This window comes from Macaca mulatta, chromosome 3 (genome assembly GCF_049350105.2).
Source record: "Macaca mulatta isolate MMU2019108-1 chromosome 3, T2T-MMU8v2.0, whole genome shotgun sequence".
NCBI classification, from domain to species: Eukaryota; Metazoa; Chordata; class Mammalia; order Primates; family Cercopithecidae; genus Macaca; species Macaca mulatta.
Window position 1 is genome coordinate 180,532,736 of NC_133408.1, and position 14,926 is coordinate 180,547,661.

At 48.0% G+C, this 14,926-nt stretch overlaps 1 protein-coding gene across 1 annotated transcript; it reads left to right on the plus strand.

Annotated features, from left to right (window-relative positions):
- The first annotated feature begins 2,516 nt into the window (after positions 1-2,516).
- On the plus strand, positions 2,517-12,526 carry NDUFB2 (NADH:ubiquinone oxidoreductase subunit B2). Its single transcript, XM_001082389.5, has 4 exons — positions 2,517-2,651; positions 8,823-8,967; positions 10,818-10,921; positions 12,452-12,526. Exons 1-3 carry the CDS (start codon positions 2,554-2,556, stop codon positions 10,890-10,892), a joined length of 318 nt encoding a protein of 105 aa, XP_001082389.3. The 5' UTR covers positions 2,517-2,553; the 3' UTR covers positions 10,893-10,921; positions 12,452-12,526.
- Positions 12,527-14,926: the final 2,400 nt, after the last annotated feature.

Below are 14,926 nucleotides of genomic sequence, written 5' to 3' on the forward strand. Positions count from 1 at the left end.
TTGGTAATTTTTAATAGATTTTGCCAACTCCTTGCTAACTTTTATTATGAGGTAAAACAAAACTGATGAAAGTGGCTGACATACTGGGCACATGAGCAGAACAGCTTGGCTACTTCCTTAACATGGCCCCGGGTTCACACACTAGTCTGGCACTACAGTTTCTCTGCCACAGTGTCTGCACCTGTCCACTTGCAGGCATTAATTTTGGTGAATAGGAACAGAGTTAATATAACCAGTATGTCCTCTTCTCCATGGCAGTGCCCGGGGCATACCTGCAGTGACCACTGCCTGCCCCTCTCCGCCAGGCCCAACCATGGGCTTTCTTCTCAGAGCTGAGCTGATGTGGCCGGCTGGCAGACTAGGAGGGGCCTGGGGGTCAGCCTGGAGGGGGGATATTTGTAAAGCTTAATCTCTCTCTCTTTTTTTTTTTTAGGTAAAATCACATTTTATCCCTGCACCTTCATAGATTATATTGCTCGTCTTAGAGACCACTAGGCAGCGAATGGAGTCGAGCCCTTGTGCTCCCCAAAAGTCCTACCCTGACCACAGGACTAGTTTCTTCCATTCTTTCCTTCTCCAGGATAAAGTTCCTCATTCCTGTCTTTCAGGGAGCAGTATGGTTTAGGTGGACAGAGATTCCTTTGGTGCAGTTTTTTTCTAGGGAGGTGATGTTATTTTTTCCTTCCCAGGTCTTGAGAGGGCGTTCAAGGCAGGCAGAGGGGAGTTGGGATAGCTCCAGATGGCTGGGGGAGAGCACACCAGCTGGTCACACAGCCCCTTGTGCCAGTGCCCATTCAGGTACAGTGTGGAGGCGGGAGAGGGACAAAAAGACAGCAGTCTCCTCCCCCAGCCTATGCCAACACAGCCTTAAAGCCAGTGGATCGAATCAAGCCATTTGTGGCCTGTATTATCTATTGCTGTGTACGAACCATCCCAAAATATAGTGGCTTAAAACAACAGCATTTATTGTCTCCCAGTTTCTGTGGGTCAGAAATCTGGGTGCAGGTAGGCTGGGTCCTCTGGCTCAGGGTCTCTCCTAAGGCAGCTGCATCTCCAGGCTTCACTGGGGTGGATCTGATGCCAGGTGAGCTTGGGGGGTGTGGGGCCCAGGGCCTCAGTTCCTAGGAGCTGTTACAGCAGCAATAGAAAAGGGGCACATGGGCCACTGCAGTGGCTTATGCCTGTTATCCAGCACTTTGGGAGGTTGAGGCAGGCAGGTTACCTGAGGTCAGGAGTTTGAGACCAGCCTGGCCAACATGGTGAAACCCTGTCTCTACTAAAAATACAAAAATCAGCCGGGCGTGGTGGCGGGTGCCTGTAGCCCCAGCTAATCGGGAGGCTGAGGCAGGAGAATCGCTTGGACCTGGGAGGCGGAGGTCGCAGTGAGCCCAGATCGCACTACTGAACTCCAGCCTGGGCGACAGAGTGAGACTCCGTCTCAACAGAACCTATAGGGAGGGGGAAATCAAGTGAACCTTTCAGAGTAGGGAATTAAGTCAACATAAAATTTTGTGAACAACCTTTTTTCCTCATCTCTTTGTTTTCTACTTCCAACTCCAGAGTAGCTTCTTGATTTGGGCTTAGATGCTGTATGTGAGGTCACCTAGAGTCTGTCCTCACAGTTAGTTAAAATTTGAATGGGAATCTTATTTGCATTTAGAAGCTGAGCGCTTGGTGGTAGGGCTTGGCATCCCTTCCCTCACTTTCTGAAATACATCCGTTCAAATAGGGTATTCATCTGATAACCAGAAGAGGGCCACGATTCGGTCTGCAAAACGCAGAAAGGGATATTTGCCCTTAGAGTTCTTAGCGAATATCTGGAAAACAAATAAGTATGCAAATAAGTCGACAAAAATAGCCACACTATTCCATGTCGACTGGAAAGTCAACTTTCATCCAGAAAACAGCGGATGCTCTCCTCTAATTTATACACCGTTCATGCTGGGAGCGGTGGCTGACGCCTGTAACCCCAGCACTTTGGGAGGCCGAGGCGGGCAGATCACCTAAGCTCAGGAGTTCGAGACCAGCCTGGCAAACATGGTGAAAACGCGTCTCTACTAAAAATACAAAAATTAGCCTGGCGCAGTGGCGCGCGCCTGTAATCCCAGCTACTCGGGAAGCTGAGGCAAGAGAATCGCTTGAGCTTGGGAGGCAGAGGTTGCAGTGAGCCGAGATGGTGTCACTGCATTCCAGCCTGGGCGACAGAGGAAGGCCTTGTCTCCAAAAAAACAAAAACAAAAACAAAAAACAATTATACACCACTCAGTTTTAGGAGGGGCAGGAGAACAGGGGGAGAGCCCTACAGGATCAGAGGGGCAACCAACAAGCTGTTTCAGGAGGCACGGGGCAGCTCAGCAACCAGAACCTATGCGTGGGCTTTGCTCTCAGGAGAGACGCTTCCTGCAGCAGCTAAAGAACCCAGTCGGGAGCAACTGCCACCTCCCCCACTCCTGGAGATGGGCGACTCCGTGACGTCACGGAAGGCGGGGCGCCAGGGAAGTGAAGTAGGCAAGGGCGAGGCGGCTGGGGACTGCGGGGCGGACGCAGGCGAGCATGTCCGCCCTGACTCGGCTGCCGTATTTCGCTCGCGTTGGAGGCCGCCTTTTCAGAAGCGGCCGCGCACGGACTGCTGGAGATGGTGGAGTCCGTCAGTGAGTGTCCGGCAGGGGATGGGGGCCTCGCCGGCCTGTAGCGGACAGCGCGGGTCCCTGGGACGCTCTCACCTTGACTGGGGCGCCTGGAGAGGCCGCGTCCCGAGGCATGCTGGGACATGTAGTCCTCCCGTCCCCTGACGCCGCGGCTCGGGTAGAGGGACCCCGCTGGGCGGAGGGAGACAGGGAGAGACTTCGTTGGGCAGATGGGACACCGTGTGCGGGGCTGTCCTGGTCGTAGGGGCTGCCTGCCCTCGGGAGACGCACGCGTGAATGCGGAGCCGGCTGAGCGAATGGGCGCCGGCGCGGGCGGTCCAGGCGGAGGAAGCAGCCTGCGCGGCGTTTGTGGACGCTGCTGGAGCGAGGCGGAGGGTGGCGGCGGTGAGGCCTAGGAAGGGCGCGGTCCAGGGTCCTGGTACCTGGCTGCGGAATTTAGGGTAGAGTCGGTTCGGCAGCCTTTTATCAGAGACGTCACGTGGCGGCTTTTTAATGCTGAAAAATCACTCCGACTGCAGGGAGTGGAGGCGACCGCCCAGAGAGAGCGCCGTCGGGTGAGAGGAAAGAAAGCCGGAAGCCCACGCTGGGGCAGCTGCGGCGTTTAGGAGAGTGACCGGCAGAGCCGCCCGCGAGGTGTCCCGAGACGCTGACCGGAGGGCTGAGGGCTGGGGGTCGAGGCCGGGAGCACCTGCCGAAGCCCAGTTAGTGGTGTGCGGAGATTCCGTAAGAGCAGGGCTGGAAAAGAGTAATGGATGATTCCAGATCCCTTAGATCATCAGCTACGCTTTACCAAGAGGCAGTGTGGGGTCGTGATTCCAAGCGGGATTCTGGCCCCACAGTGGCTGGGTTCAAATCCCACCTCTGCCACACTCCAGCAGCGGAACCTTGGAAGAGTTTCTTATTCTCTTAATGCCTCAGTTTTCTCACCCATTTAGCGTCCATTTACAAGGAACTAAATGAGTTACTGTTGTCTGAAGCGTGTTTTGTTTTGTGTGTGTGTGTGTTTTAAGAGATGGAGTCTAACTGTTGCGCAGGCTGGAGTGCAGTGGCGCGATCCCAGCTCACTGCAGCCTGTAACTCCTGGGCTCAGGTGATCCTCCAGCCTCGGCCTCCCAAAGTGTTGGGAATACAGGCGTGAGCCACTGCGCCTGGCCTCACTAAAGTGTTTAAAGCAATTGCTGGTGCCTGCTAAGGACCATACAAGTATTCTTTAACTGTTGTTGTTATTAAGGAACTGAGGCCCAGGAAATGAAAGGAGTGACTTGCATGAAGTCCCACATGGATTAAGAATCTGGAGCTGAGGCAGGTGTCAGGTGGGCAGAAGGCAAAGTCCTCTGAGACTTGGGCAAAGAGAGTGATGGAGAGCCACGAGCGACGGCCCTTGGTCCTGCGTGAGGAGATGGGGGGATGCTGCTCCTCCCTGAGGTATTGGCTTGTTCGTAGCACACGCTGATTTCGAGGGTGTGATAATTAAGTGCGTACGTGTCTATGGAGCGTCTTCTCTATGCCCGCTGCTATGTAGGTGCTGAGGATATAGCAGAATACATGAGAGAGAATGAAGCGCACCTTCTGGACAGGAGAGACACAAGTAGAGAAGAAGGACATTTTTTAGGTGCTGTCAAGGATTACGAAGAGAAGAATACAGCTGGGGATTAATGTGGAGAGTGCGTGGTGTGGGAGGAGAAGGGATATTGTATTTGGGGATGGCGTGGGGATGCCTGGGAGTGTGATTTGAAGCGGGACCTGAGGGATGAGAAGTCAACCATGCAGAGACCTCAAGGGAAGAGCCCGGTGGACATAAGAGGGCAGGGGAAGCATCAGGTGGAGAGGCCGGAGCCCGCAGGGTTGGCAGGAGGCCAGGCTGGAGTGGAGCGCAGGCGAAGAGTGGGAGAGACCAGGTCACAGGGACAAGTGTGGGGTCAGATTAGAGAGGGCTTTGGAGGACTCGGGATTTTATTCTAAGAATCACAGGGAGCCATTGGAGTTTTAAAGCAGGAAAGTAATGTGGTCTGATTTATATTTTAAAAATGTAACTTTGGCCAAGCGCGGTGGCTCACACCTGTAATCCCAGCACTTTGGGGAGGCTGAGGCAGGTAGATCACCTGAGGTCAGGAGTTCCAGACCAGCCTGGCCAACACGGTGAAACCCCATCTCTACTAAAAACACAAAAATCAGCTGGGCATGATGGTGCACGCCTGTAATTCCAGCTACTGGGGAGGCTGAGGCAGGAGAATTGCTTGAGCCCAGGAGGCGGAGGTTGCAGTGAGCCGAGATCGCGCCACTGCACTCCAGTTTGGGTGACAGAGTGAGACCCCATCTCAAAAAAATAAAAATGTAACTAACAGTTACGGTGCATTTTTGTTTTTAAACTTGACTCTCAAACATTCGAAGTTGGAACAGCCATTATTTCCTTGGATGTTGTTTCTTCTCTGTTCTCTTTCCTTCTTACAGGACTTGTGCAGTGTCTTACTCCCTTATGGTTTTTGATCTTGAACTTGTTTTCCCTGCAACTTCTTTGAGATCTTGCTTCTCTTAGTCTCTTGAGGGCGCTGCCCCAATTCAAGCTCACATTAAATTCTTGGCTTGGGGTTTTTGGTCTACACAGGCCCAACGCAGGTAGTGTGAATTTGGGTGCAAATCTACCTGAGGACTGGCTTCTGAGAACAAATTCGTGTTCCCTTGTCCATGGAAGGTTTATTTCTTCTTCACCCTTTTACCATATGGGGCCGCAGCTTTATTCAGCGATCTCGTCATTAGCCCTCCCACCTTGGGTGGGCTCCAGGCTGCGTCTCTTGTCCCCACACCTCATGTAGCTATGCTGGGGGAGGTTCAAGGGCTCCCGGTGAAGGCAGCGTCAGTGATTGCTTAGCTTCCAGGCCTTGTTTTTACTTGGATTTTGCCCTTGGTGGATTCCTTCCTTTTGTGCCTGGTCAGTGATGTTTGTAAAAATCTTAAAAATCTCATCTAGAAGCGTAGTTGTTTAATTTGGAGGGTTGTTCAGGGTATCTAGTTTGCCACAGTGCAGTTTACAACCTGGTTTGGAACATAACATCGTGAAGTTGGTGTTGAGTCTTTTTTTTTTTTTTGAGGCGGAGTCTCGCTCTGTTGCCCAGGCTGGAGTGCAGTGGCGCGATCTCGGCTCACTGCAAGCTCCGCCTCCCGGGTTCCCGCCATTCTCCTGCCTCAGCCTCCCGAGTAGCTGGGACAACAGGCGCCGCCACCACGCCCGGCTAATTTTTTTTTGTATTTTTAGTGGAGACGGGGTTTCATTGTGTTAGCCAGGATGGTCTCGATCTCCTGACCTCGTGATCCGCCCGTCTCGGCCTCCCAAAGTGCTGGGATTACAGGCTTGAGCCACCGCGCCCGGCCGGTGTTGAGTCTTTACATTCCTTAATCATGGCAACTGTTGTCATTGTTCCTGTGGTATAATTGCAGTCTTTCAAATCTTTGTTCCAAAAGGTTTCCATCTTGCAGTCCCTACTTCAGGTTATAATTAAAACAACATGTCACTCTAGCAATAATGAAGCGTGGGGAGCTGCTAAGATGGGTTTGAACTATAATGCTGGCATCGGCATTACTCAAATCTTTTTTTTGAGACTGAGTTTTGCCCTTGTTGCCCAGGCTGGAGTGCAATGGCATGATCTCGGCTCACTGCAATCTCCGCCTCCCAGGTTCAGGTGATTCTCCTGCTTCAGCCTTCCGAGTAGCTGGGATTACAGGCGTGTACCACCACGCCCGGATAATTTTGTATTTTTAGTAGAGATGGGGTTTCTCCATGTTGGTCAGGCTGGTCTTGAACTCCCAACCTCAGGTGATCCACCTGCCTTGGCATCCCAAAGTGCTGGGATTTCAGGCGTGAGCCACCGGGCCCGGCCTTCAAATCTTGTTTTAATCAGTTTTACTGCTGGGCACTTATACCTAGATTGTATCAAAAAGCTATCAAAGAATAAGGATCTTGTTGGCCTGAGGTCAGGAGTTCGAGATCAGCCTGGCCAACATAAGGAATCCCTGTCTCTATTAAAAATACAAAAATTAGCTGGGCATAGTGGCACATGCCTGTAATCCCAGCTACTTGGGAGGCTGACGCAGGATAATTGGTTGAACTGGGAGGCAGAGCGCGACTCTGTCTCAAAAAAAAAAAAAAAAAAAGCTCATGTTACACTACATGGAATGATCCTGCATGGTTTATTTACATAATGTAATATCTATACACACAGGTAGATCCTGAATAAACAATATTGGTATATGAGGACATTATGGAAACAGTATGCTATGTCATTCAAGTTGTAAAGTGGCGATATTTGGTAGGACCTTTTTAAACATGATACTTAAAAAGTACATATATATACACATCTGCAAAAAATAAACATCACCTTATTCATAACTAGTTATCAATACTCTAAATAGAGGCTTCCAAATAAAAGTGTTAAATTTTGGATGACTATTTAGAAAAAAAGTGGAATTTATCATTTCAATGTGGTAATGTTGGTTTTATGCTGGTTGGAATTCTAGTTAAGTTATGTCTTTGATTAATAAAAGGAGAAAATTGTTAATGGTGTGTGTTCGTGGGCAAGAGCTTGGGCGTTGCCATCACATAGCACCTCATTGGTAAATCATTAATAATTACAGGCCGTATTGTAAGGTTATGAAAATTAAGTGAGTTAAAACTTATAAAATGCTTAGTGTGGTATCTGGCACATGGTAAACACTCGATAACTGCCAGTTATCTTTTAGAGTGGGAGAGGATAAAAACAGTCTACTAGTCTGGCAACATAGGGAAACCCGGTCTCTACAGAAAATATAAAAGTTAGCCAGGTCTGGGGGTGTACACTTGTATGTAGTCCCAGCTACTTGGGAGGGAGGCTGAGGCAGGAGGACTGCTTGAGCCCAGGAGGTGCTCAGTCAGCAGAAGGATCGCTTGAGCTAAGGTCACGCCACTGCACTCTAGCCTGGGCGACAGAGCCTATCTTTAAAAAAACAAAACAGCCGGGAGCGTGGCTCACGCTTGTAATCCCAGCACTTCGGGAGGCCAAGGTGGGTGGATCACCTGAGGTCAGGAGTTCGAGACCAGTCTGGCCAACATGGTAAAACCCCATCTCTACTAAAAAAATACTAAAATTAGCTGGGCATGGTGGCGTACACCTGTAGTCCCAGCTACGTGGGAGGCTGAGGCAGGAGGATTGCTTGAACCGGGGAGGCGGAGGTTGCAGTGAGCCAAGATTGTTCCACTGTACTCCAGCCTGGGCGACAGAGTGAGACTCTCTCAAACAAACAAAACAAACAGTCGTAGCTAACGTGTATCAAGAACCACTGCCATGTTACTGTTCACGAATCTGTGCATTAGGAAGACAAGACATTTTAATGCACTTTTTGTACAGGTACTAATTTCTGTGCTGCACAAAAGAGAATATGGTTGATAAGCTGATTCCTACCTAGATGAAATTGGTGAACATATTTTATATAGGAATTCTTTAAAAATTTTTTTATCCACTTTTGTGTATTAGCGTATGTATGGCTGCTGAATAGGTTTTAGGAATAGCCCCAGTAGGTGCAAATAATTTAAATTAGATGCAACGTATAGTATTTATACTCCAACTGAATACATTGACTATAACTCTTACGGACTCTGTGCCGCAACTTGTCAAAAGTCTAAATGAAGTAAAAAGAAACACGTCTTCAAACTTACTGTTTAAAGTTCTTTGTTCAGAGCCATTAGCATATTTAATAGGATTTGTGAGTCCTCTTTCCCATATGGTTGCCTTTTAATAAAGATTGTAATAGGCAGAGGACATAATTTGCCTCTCAGATAGATAGCTAAACAAAATTAATTTATTTTTCTGAGTAAGTTAGTGACCTACTAACAAGTTCACAGTCTCTTAACTAAAACCTTTGGAGCTGGCACCCCAGAATCAACACATTCAAATTTCTAGTGCAAAATAATGAATCTTCACTAATTGAAAACCAAAATGAGCCTCTTGTCAGTTTTGGTCAGTTTTTGCTGCTACACATGAAGCAAGCTTAGTAAAAAATGAGTATTTCAAGGGATTGTGAACTGTGTGTATTTCAGTGGAGAGGAGAAACATTAGCTTTGGTTCCAGGATGTCACTCGGAGGAGTTCTGGATGACGTAATGCTTTGAGAACGGGCACGCTGTCAGCCTTGTTTTGTTTTGCAGTGCCGGTGGGGGTGTGCACATCGAGCCCCGGTATAGACAGTTCCCCCAGCTGACCAGATCCCAGGTGTTCCAGGGCGAGTTATACAGTGGATTCATGTGGTTCTGGATCCTCTGGCGCTTTTGGCATGACTCAGAAGACGTGCTGGTAAGTGCAGGAGAACAGCTCTTGTCGTTTTTTGGGTAGGGGGAGGGAGGATGTATTAATAGCTTAACTGGTTTATTTTTCTGTTGTAGACCATTTTTCTGTCTGGACATAGCCCTTTGCCACCACGTTGTCCATATGTATATGTGAGACTCCTGTTATTTAATGAAACGTTATCTTCTCACCTTTTTTTACACGAGGATGTATATTTAGGTGGTTGGTTTCTTAAGGTTTCTGTTAGGTAGCCATCCTAGGGAGACTAGAAGCTAACTTTTTTTTTTGAGACAGTTTCACTCTGTCACCAGGCTGGAGTGCAGTGGCACGATCTCGGCTCGCTGCAACCTCTGCCTCCCGGGTTCAAGTGACTCTGGTACCTCAGTCCCTTGAGTAGCTGGGACTACAGGTGTGTACCACCATGCCGGCTAATTTTTTTTTGTTATTAGTAGAGACAGGGTTTCACCATGTTGGCCAGGCTGCTCTCAAACTCCTGACCTCAAGTGATCCACCTGCCTCGGCCTCCCAAAGTGTTGGGATCACAGGGGTGAGCCACTGCGCCCGGCCAGAAATGAATTCTTTTAGCTTCTGAACTAGCGGTTCATTGGTAGGTTAGGTTTCACACTTACATTCCGTTAAGTGACAGGTGTCTTCTAGTCTGTCCAGAGGCGCAGGGCAGCCAGGTTTGGGTGGGATGGATATGAGTGAATTTGTCTTGAGAAGGGAAGTTAGTTTTAGTGATTTTCTAACATATCGTTAGCCTCAACTGAGGTTTTACCACATTTGCAGATTGTTCTTTAGGAAATTACACCTTTAAGACATTGAAATCTGTGCTTGTTGATCCAGAATACTTTGAATTTTAGTAAATTTGGGTTTGTTTCCAGGATAGGAAAAAAATCTTAAGCAGTATGTAAGTTTTAGAAGCATCAGGTGTCTTCATATCCCATTTCTCTTAGAACTTCTCTGTGCCGTTGTCCTTCAGTAAGGAGCTGCCTGGGTGTCTGTGAACTGGCAGCACATTTAATATTTGAGGTGCCCCTGCCTCACTGTCGGTCAGTTGTCCAGAGTGGACATAGTGTATATAGCTGTTAGGTCTGAGATGATGATGATGCAGCCAGATAAGCCCTTAGATCAGGATTGAAGATGAGGAAGGCCACCTGAGGCTTCTCCTGAGGCTTCTCCATTTCACAGCAGTCATGTTAGGAGAGGTGAAAACATTTTGCCAGGACTGCCAGGATGTCAGGAACCTTTGAAACCTGTTGCGTCCACTTCCCCCATCCTCCCTCCATCACAAACACGTACCATTGGCTTAGGCTGGTACCTCCAAATGGGGAGGCTTTTAAAATTCAGGCCAGGGCCCATATAATGAATAAAGAACAGGTGGGCCATCGAATAATTGAAGTAGAATTTGTTCCTGTGGTCAGCGGCTGAGCCATATTGGTTTTGTTTTCTTTCCAAGATTTATTTAACAATTTAATTAGTTGCATGGAATGTAAATTCTTGACTTTTCTTTCTTTTTTTTCTTTTTTTTTTTTTTTTGAGACAGAGTCTCGCTCTGTCGCCCAGGCTGGAGTGCAGTGGCCAGATCTCGGCTCACTGCAAGCTCCGCCTCCCGGGTTCACGCCATTCTCCTGCCTCAGCCTCCCGAGTATCTGGGACTACAGGCGCCCGCCACCTCGCCCGGCTAGTTTTTTTTTTTTGTATTTTTTAGTAGAGACGGGGTTTCACCGTGTCAGCCAGGATGGTCTCGATCTCCTGACCTCGTGATCCGCCCGTCTCGGCCTCCCAAAGTGCTGGGATTACAGGCTTGAGCCACCGCGCCCGGCCGACTTTTCTTTCTTTTAAATGGTTGTCACCAGGGTCACTTTCCGTATCCTGATCCTTCCCAGTGGACAGATGAAGAACTAGGTATCCCTCCTGATAATGAAGACTGAAGATACAGACTCAGACTCGCTCTGTACAAGTGGGTGTGCTCCAAATTTCTTTATGTCATATTTACCTTTTTTCATAAACATTAGTTTTTACTTTATGCCTATGATGGACTTGAAAAAACTGCATATTCTAACAGCATGAAGCTGAATTAACCAAGTCCTGTATCTGCTTTTTTTTTTTTTTTGGAGACAGAGTTGCTCTGTTGCCCAGGCTGTAGTGCAGTGGCATGATCTTGGCTCACTGCAACCTCTGCCTTCCATGTTCAAGTGAGTAGCTGGGATTACAGGCACATGCCACCACACCCAGCTAATTTTTGTATTTTTAGTAGAGACGGGGTTTTGCCACGTTGGCCAGGCTGGTCTCAAACTCCTGACCTCAAGTGATCTGCCAGCCTCAGACTCCCAAAGTGCTGGGATTACAGGTGTGAGCCACTGCGCCTGGCCATGTATCTGATTTCTGTCTTAAGTTTTCACATTTGCTTTGGTCTCTTCTTTTCATTGTATGTTTTATTTTATTTACGTTTTTTATTTCGTAGAGACCAGGGTGTCACTATGTTGCCCAGGCTGGTCTCGAACTCCTGGACTCAGATGATTCTCTTGCCTCAGCCTCCCGAAGTGCTGGGATTACAGGCGTGTGCCACCACACCTGGCCCATTGTATAATAAAAAAAATTTTTTTTCCTAAGTTAGGTTATAATTTTAGGGTTTCATTTATCTATCCACTGATCAAAGATATATTAAGACCAATTCTGTGCCAAGCACAGGCCTACAGTGGTGAACAAGACAGATGGAGCCTACAGTATGTAGCTGCAGAACTACAGTGTCCTGCTCTCAACATTTAAATAGATCCAGCATATGGGAATATTACTACATAGAACTATATGAAAATTAACTCTTTAAACAGTAAAGGGTTATGGCTTTTTCTTTTTCCAGGTCAGGAAGTCAAGAGTTTTTCTTTAAAAAGGGAGGTACTAAGAAGCTTCCCTTTCCCCATAAGCCCCTAGGGGTTAAGATGTTCTTATTTAACATGCTTTTATTTTACTTATATTTATTTTTTAAATTTATTTTATTTTATTTTTATTTTATTTAATTTTTTTATTTTATTTTGAGATGGGGTCTCATTCTGTCATCCAGGCTAGAGTGCAGCGGTGTGATCATGGCTCACTGTAACCTCAACCTCCTGAGCTCAAGTGATTCTCCCGCCTCAGCCTTCTCAGTAGCTGGGACTACCACTCTTGGCTAATTTGTGCATATTTTGTAGAGATGAGGTTTCGCCATGTTGTCCAGGCTGATCTCAAACTCCTGGACTCAAGTGATCCACCTGCCTCAGCCTCCCAGTGAGTTGGGATTACAGGCGTGAGCCACTGTGCCTGGCCAACAAGTTTGTTTTAATGACTGAACTGTAAACCCTTGAGCGAGGAAGGGTGATTTTGCTTCTCTCCTTGACAAGGCTGTCACATGATCAGTGCTCAATAAAGACTTGAATAATTGAATAAATGAATTATGGATTTGAATTAGTGAATATAAAAGTACTTAAAACTTTCTACTTTTGTTTTCCTGCAGGAGCCAGGTGAGAATTTCGAGGATTATCGACTTCATATTTAAAGTTACAAATTAAAGTGGCTTGGTCAAGAATGAGAATGGAGTTATGGATCTTTCTTTTTGGGGAGGTGGGGTGGTGGGAGTGGGGCGGGGGACAAGTCTCACTCTGTCACGCTGGAGTTCAGTGGTGCGATCTCGGCTTACTGCAGCCTCCACCTCCCGGGTTCACTCCATTCTCCTGCCTCAGCCTCCTGAGTAGCTGGGACTACAGGCGCCCGCCACCATGCCCGGCTAATTTTTTGGTATTTTTAGTAGAGGTGGGGTTTCACCGAGTTAGCCAGGCTGGTCTTAAACTCCTGAGCTCAAGTGATCTGCCCGCCTCGGCCTCCCAAAGTGCTGAGACTACAGGCGTGAGCCACCGCGCCCGGCCTAATTTTTGTATTTTTAGTAGAGATGGGGTTTCACCATACTGGTCAGGCTGGTGTCAAACTCCTGACCTCAGGTGATTGACCTGCCTCGGCCTCCCAAAGTGCTGGGATTACAAGTGTGAGCCACCTCGCCTGGCCTGGATCTTTCTGATAATGGCAACTACCCGTTATGGATTATTATTTTTTCCAACTCCTGCGCTAAGTGGTTTAGTGCCTTTCAGCTGATCCTCTTGGGCACCCCATTGACATAGATAGGCATTAGCTCCATTTCTCAATAAAGACTGCAAGGCTCAGAGATGAAGTTACTTGCTTAGTATCACACGCTGGTAGGCAGCAAGGTGAGGACTCCAGAGCTCACCCTTATCTGCACCGCCTCAGCTGGTGTCTTCGCTGTGTGTCAGCAGTTCCTGTGAAAACTCTTGCCCTTCGTCCGTTGCAGTGGATTCTTGCTCTGAGTGGACAGAGGTTAGAGGTCAATGCAGTGGATTTATGAAGTAGCTCCTGTGGACCGGGCAGTTGTGTTGAGGGGCCATTGCGCAATTCTTAAGGCATACTTCTAACTAGGAGTATTTAGGGCCAGAGGAACGGGAGACAAGGGTGAAGCAGGAGTTTTTACTTTTTCTAAAATTTGTTGCAAAGCACTTTCCGACTCTCTGACGACTGGACAGAATTCTCCTCTACCCACAGATCTAAATCTGTATCTATATATCTATTTTGTAGAGACTGGGTCTGTCTCGGTCACCCCAGCTGGAGTGGAGTGGTGCGATCCTAGCTCACTGCAGCCTCAGACCTCTGGGCCCAAGTGATCTGCCTCAGCTTCCCCAGTAGCTGGGACTACAAGTGTGTGCCACCACACGTGGCTAATGTGTGTGTGCGTTGACAGAGAGTCTATGTTGCTTGAACTCGAGGCCTCAAGTGATCTTCCTGCCTTGGCTTCCCAAAGTGCTGAGATTACAGGTGTGAGCCACCGTGCGTGGACTCCGTTTTTTACAGTTTAGGTTTTTGACTACCCAGGCATTGAGAATCTGGCACTAAAGAAGAAAAGGTTCTGTTCTCAGAGAACTTAAGATTTTAGAAAGCGTAGATGGATAGTCACTAACCAAGTGAGATTTACTAAGTGCTGTGGAGGAAATGGCACTGGGTGAGGTGCTAGAGATGGGTGAAGAAGGCAACTTGGACTTCTGACTGGTCAGGGAAGGCATTTGAGCTGAAAATGGAACAAGTAGGAGTCGTCAGTTGTACGAGGGCGAAGAGTGTTCTGGGAGTAAGGAACAGCGGGAATCACGGTCTCGCATGGGACCACAGTCACTCCTGTGTTTAAGGAACAAAGTCCAGGGCACCTCCAGCTGGTGAGAGGATGGGACGAGATCTCGTGAGCAGATCGGGGTCACAGGTTTAGATTTTGGGTTGAATGCAGCAAGCAGCCTCTGGCAGGCTTTTTAAGCTGGGGTGTGGTATGATACGCTTTCCTAGTAGCTGGGTTTCCAGTCCCACTTTGGTTCTCTTTGGATGTCACAGAGCAGGCACCGTGGCAGGAAAAGCTGAAGCAAGTGGAACAGTTGCACCCTCCCCTGCTGACAGCTTCAGCAGTCTGTCCCTGTTGCAAGGGGTGCTGGGGACACTTCCCCGGTTTTGTGTTTACTCACCTGTGTGTGAGCTGCCAGAGCTGATGAAGCCATGTTTAAGGTCTTTACTTTGAAAACGATCCGATCTCTGTACTTTTTAGGTTTCATTTTTTCTTGTCTTCCACTCATCCCCACCCCACCCCTCATGACGTGCTCACTCCCCAATATCCATAAAGTTTTTTTTGGAAAGAATATAATCTACAACAGTGAACTCAAGTAGGATAATCTCATTAGCCCTATTCCTTAGAAATCAGTTGCTTGACTTAAAAAGATAACTCTAAAAAGAGCATTCTTCTGTTTAAAGAATAAGGAGGCCATATTGGAATCTTCTTTTCCACATGTGGGCCATGCAGGGAATTGTTCCAAGCCTTCTCAAAGGAACGGACCTCCACCCGCTGTATAGCATATGGGAAGATACGTGGGAGGAGTCCCAGAAGGATTTT